General features: G+C 36.0%; 1 protein-coding gene across 1 annotated transcript; it reads left to right on the top strand.

Moving 5' to 3' along the window:
• Positions 1-1,593: 1,593 nt before the first annotated feature.
• On the top strand, positions 1,594-2,154 carry LOC146720640 (uncharacterized). Its single transcript, XM_085488171.1, has one exon. The coding sequence runs from the start codon at positions 1,594-1,596 to the stop codon at positions 2,152-2,154; it is 561 nt and encodes a 186-aa protein (XP_085344297.1).
• The last annotated feature ends 3,225 nt before the right edge of the window (positions 2,155-5,379 follow it).

Raw genomic sequence — 5,379 nt, 5'->3', positions numbered from 1 at the left:
ACGCGTACATTGACGACATACTGATCGCGTCAACGACGGCCGAAGAGCACAGCGAACATCTAAAAATATTGTTTGAGCGTCTTCAGACATACGGCGTCGTAATTAATTCGGGAAAGTGCGTGTTCGGACAAGCGGAAGTCGAATTCCTCGGATACGAGGTGAGCGGACACGGCACGCGACCATTACCGGCGCGCGCGTACGGGCGATCGAGGAGTTCCAGGAGCCGAGGACAGCGAAGGAGCTGAGGCGGTATCTTGGCATGATCAACTTCTACAGGAGATGTCTGCCAAGAGCCGCGGAAATTCAGGCGCCATTAAATGAATTACTTCATGGCGATGTCAGAGGAAAAGCGCTCGTCAAGTGGACGCCGGCAGCAAGACAGGCTTTTCAAGGACGCGAAAAGTAGCCTGATGCGAGCTACCTTGATATCGCACCCGAAGGTGAACGCGGAGCTCGCCCTATTACGGACGCATCGGACAGCAGCGTGGGGGCCGTACTACAGCAGCGAGCGGAAAAGGATTGGGAACCGCTGGGCTTCTTTTCGAAAAAATTAAGCCCGACGGAAGCCAAGTACAGCGCGTTTGATCGGGAGCTTTTGGCGATCTACTTGGCAATAAAATATTTCCGCCACATGGTCGAGGCACGGACCTTCACAATTTACACGGACCACAAACCTCTCACGTATGCATTTCAGAGAAAACCGGAAAAATGCACGCCGCGACAATTTCGGCATCTTGATTTTGTCGGGCAATTTACGACGGACGTACGACACGTGAGAGGAGAAGAGAACGTGGTGGCGGACACGCTATCGCGCATCGAGGAAGTAAAAACACCGCTGGACTACGAGGCACTCGCGAGATCGCAGGAGGACGATGCGGAGTGCAACGAGTACATCGAGGGCACGAGCGGATTAAGATTGAAAAAAATAGAGATTCCAGGCGCAGGCACGACAGTATTGTGCGATACAACAACGAAGATTCCGAGACCATTTCTGACAAGGCCTTTTCGGAGGGCCGCATTTAATATACTACACGGACTTGCACACCCGGGGATACGAGCGTCGGTGAAGATGGTAACACAGCGTTACGTCTGGCCGTCAGTAAAAAAGGATTGCAGCACTTGGGCTCGCGCATGCATCGAGTGCCAGCGAGCAAAAGTTACACGCCACGTAAAATCGCCGAGAGGAATTTTCGAGCTACCAAGCCGGAGATTCGAACATGTACACGTGGACATCATTGTCATGCCGATATCAGACGGCAACAGATATTGTTTGACCTGCATCGACCGATTCACGCGCTGGCCGGAGGCGTTTCCCATGGAGAAACCAGGCAGCAGAGACAGTCGCAAGGACATTCTACCACGGCTGGATAAGTAGATTCGGCGTGCCGTTAAGAATAACAACCGACCAGGGACGGCAATTCGAGGCGCACCTCTTCAAGGAGTTGAGCGGATTGCTGGGATCTAACCACCTGAGGACGACTGCCTATCACCCCCAGGCCAATGGCATGGTAGAACGATGACAACCGCCAATTAAAAGCATCGATCAAGTGCCATCGGAAGGACCGGTGGACGGATGTGCTGCCGACAGTTCTGATGAGCATAAGAGCGGCGTGGAAGGACGATCTGCAGGCGACGGCGGCCGAGCTGGTGTATGGAGAAGCGCTCAGACTGCCGGGACAATTCCTAAATAAGCAGTCCGGCGAGGAGAGAGACGCTAGCAATTTCATTAAAGAATTGCGACGTCATTTCGAGGATGTCCGGCCGGTCGAGGTCACGCAGCACGGAGAGCGACGCCCGTTCGTGTTCAAGCAGCTGGGAACCACGGAGAGTGTGTTTGTTCGGCACGACGGGCCGAAAACACAATTGCAGATGCCGTACGATGGGCCCTACACAGTGGTTCGCAGAGGAGAAAAGACCTTTGTCGTGCGTATGCACGGGAAAGAACAGACAATTTCAATCGATCGCGTAAAACCAGCGTATTTAATTACAGAGAGACAGAGTGACGAAGCGTCGCCGACGGCAAGGACTCCTGGAGACAGAGAGACAAGACTGGACCCGGAGCAGTCACATGAGGCGCAGCCAGCGTGTGAAGGACGACAGACACGAACGAGGAGCGGTCGAAGGGTCCGATTCCCGGACCGATATACGATGTGACGCGGCGTGTCGGACAAACAGAAATTTTATAATTTACATTATTATTAATTTTTATTAAGTTTTATTTATTTATTTATATTTATTTATTTGTTTTATCTCTCCACGCGAAGTATAAATTGACGCGGTGACTAGTGACGACTCGAAACGACAAATAGGCGCGATAATTAAATAATTGTACAATTAGGAAACCACTAGAAGGGGGGGTACTGTGGCGATAAATGCCACAAGCATAAAATATTACAAAGTAAAATATATATAAAATAAAAGTACGAAATAAAAATATATAACAAGTAACGAATGTTAAGGATATCGCGACCGGTGATACAGAAGAATAAATAAACAAGTAAGCGTCTGACATGACTAAAGGAAATTTTGATTGCTGTAAATAGAAAAAAAAAACGAAAGTACCGGAGAATAATAGAGAGACTAATAACCGAAAAATAAAAATAAGGTCGTGGAAAAATGGTGAGAAGGAAGACAATGCGCGGCCTCGAAAGGCAGAGAGATTTAGACTCGCGTCCGCGATAGATGTTTTATCTCGGTGGAGAGAACTAATTGTAATCTCGGTGTCGCAAATAAATCCTAGTAAAGACCATATACAGTTTAACACCTGATAATAATTCCGTCTGAATTATTCTCTCCCGATTCGCGATATTGAAAGGATAGTAATAATTACCGAATTCACGCATTCGCGCACGCACGCACGCATTTAAAATCAAACGACGAACCCAAAAAAACTATTAAAACATTTATGTAATTATAAAAACATTTATGTAATTATTTGTTATATTAATTAAAATCAATTATTAAATTTAAATTATTAATACAAAGTTTACCACTATTTATTGTGCCTATTAGCATTTATAAAATAATACTCTATGTAACAAAAAAAGCCGCGCCTAATTTCTTATTATAAATATTTTTAGAAATAAAGAATATAACGTAAAATTTGGACAAACATAATGTAAATATATAGGTATAGAGAAACTGTGTCATTATTTTCATTATTTTAATATATTAATGTGGAATAATATTATTAATTAAATTCTATATTATTAATTTTATTAATTACAATTAAAGTTATTCATATTTATTTGTTTTTAACTTTCTATTGTTTTTCAAGGAAAAAAAAATATTTCTTTTTTCATCGTTTCTAAGGAAAAAAAAGACGCTAGCAAAAAACCGTAGAGCATTTCTTGTGTGTATCGACTCCAAGACGGTTGTGTAGTACATTCATTTTCTTTTTAACGTAAGTATTAAAGATTATTATGCTGAAAATATCAGTATCAAAATTAATAAATTCTACTTTCACAGAGCAAAATTTTGGTATAAAACTCAATGTTGAACATTATTTATATTATTAATAATTGTTAAAAAAGCATTTAATAATATAAACACATTAATATAGGTTTAACATGGCTTTAAAAGAAATAACAAATACCAATTTGTTTACAAAAAAAGAAATTTTGGAGGACATTATGGAAAACGATACGACTTTGTAAGTTATATTTTCTTAATGATTATGTATATTAATAATTAGTTATTATAAAGAAAATAAAAACTATAAAACTAAATTTACACACCTCGCGTGCACACAGTCACATGCATACATAAACACACACACATACACGTACACTTAAATTTTCACATGTAACATACACATTATACATTTAAATATACATAGATGCAGATACACACAAATATACAAACGCATACGCACAAAAACACATATACATATACACATTATATATTTATTTACAATTATAGTTTTATATTAAATAATTTTAGCAATAATTTATAATATTAAATTTTAATTATATTAGATATTTTAATTTTAATCAAACATTTCCTTATTTTAATCAAATAAATTCTTTCATTATAGTGAAATAACTGGCTACGTCAGTTCAATATTTCAAATTAAATCAACCACAAGAAATGGCAAAACAACGCATCTTTTAATTTTATTATGAGCAACAGTGAAATTACCATTCAAATTGCTGCCTGGAATGATTTAGCTTTTAAATATGCAGACATAATAACTCAAACAGAACAAGTAAGATATTTTTATATTTATATAGTATTAAAATAAGATTTTTTATATATTATTATTTATATAACATTACATTTTAATATATTTATATAATATTATTTATCATATTAATTAAAACAAATTCTTAAATTGTATAGGTTTATTCTCTACAAAAAGTGGTACCTAAAATCCCTTTGAGGAAAGAATATTTACATAATGCTTCATTTCCATACGAATTATTAATCCGAAGTTTCACTATTGTCGTTCCTATTGGCATTTATAAAATACCAAAAAAAATTGAAACAATTTCTTTGATTAAAATGCAAAATGCCAGAACCAAAAGTGGTTTAATAATAGGTAATTTAATATTATAATCTCTCTTATATGTTAATCAATATATTTAAATTTAAAACTTTTTAATTATCCAAAATCAAATTTTGATTTTTAATTGTAAATTTAATAATAATAATCAAATATAACAATATCAAACATAATAACAATAATCAAATATAACAATTTAACGATATCAAATAATAACAATAATCAAACATAACAACAATTATCAAATATAATTAAATATACTCAGTAAACACAAAGTAACTGTAACATAACATATATATTAAAAAGTTTGTTTTAATAAGATAACAGTTACGTGACATGCTCTGTTATATAACAGTTACATTATAGGAACAGACATTTTAATATATATTATGTTATTATTATTTTGTGTTTACTAACATAATCAAAAGAATTTAATTTAAGTTTTAGTAGAATATGCTTCTTTTATTTCAACTATCAATTCTGAAACATTCTGTATATTTGTTTTCATTAAAATTCCTAATTATATGAATTAATTATTATCTAAAATATTTTAATTTTCTTTTCAGAAATGGAACATCATATAAAATGATTTTTGAAAAATCATCTAATAATCATTTTTACATTGGAGCGATTACAGATGGTTATTATAAACTGTCTGTTTTAATAACATGTAATGGAGAATTTGAAGATAATTTCACTTACGGCTCACCAATTAAAGTAATAGGAAAAATGCAAGTACCTGAAAATAAACTTCCATATCTTTCAGTTTCGTCAGTGGAAAATGTGCAATTAATTGACGGCGAAAAAATGTCATTTTTGCAAACCTTAAAAGGATATCATCCTATTCCATAAATTTTAACAAAATTATTTTTTTT

Source organism: Nylanderia fulva, unplaced genomic scaffold, assembly GCF_048542155.1.
Source record: "Nylanderia fulva isolate GAGA-0341 unplaced genomic scaffold, ASM4854215v1 Scaffold649, whole genome shotgun sequence".
Taxonomy (NCBI): Eukaryota; Metazoa; Arthropoda; class Insecta; order Hymenoptera; family Formicidae; genus Nylanderia; species Nylanderia fulva.
Note: the sequence above shows the minus strand (reverse complement) of the source record. Positions and strands in the feature narration are given on the sequence as shown.

Coding starts and splice junctions, on each gene's coding strand:
- LOC146720640 (XM_085488171.1), top strand. CDS start 1,594: ATGAGCATAAGAGCGGCGTGGAAGGACGATCTGCAGGCGACGGCGGCC.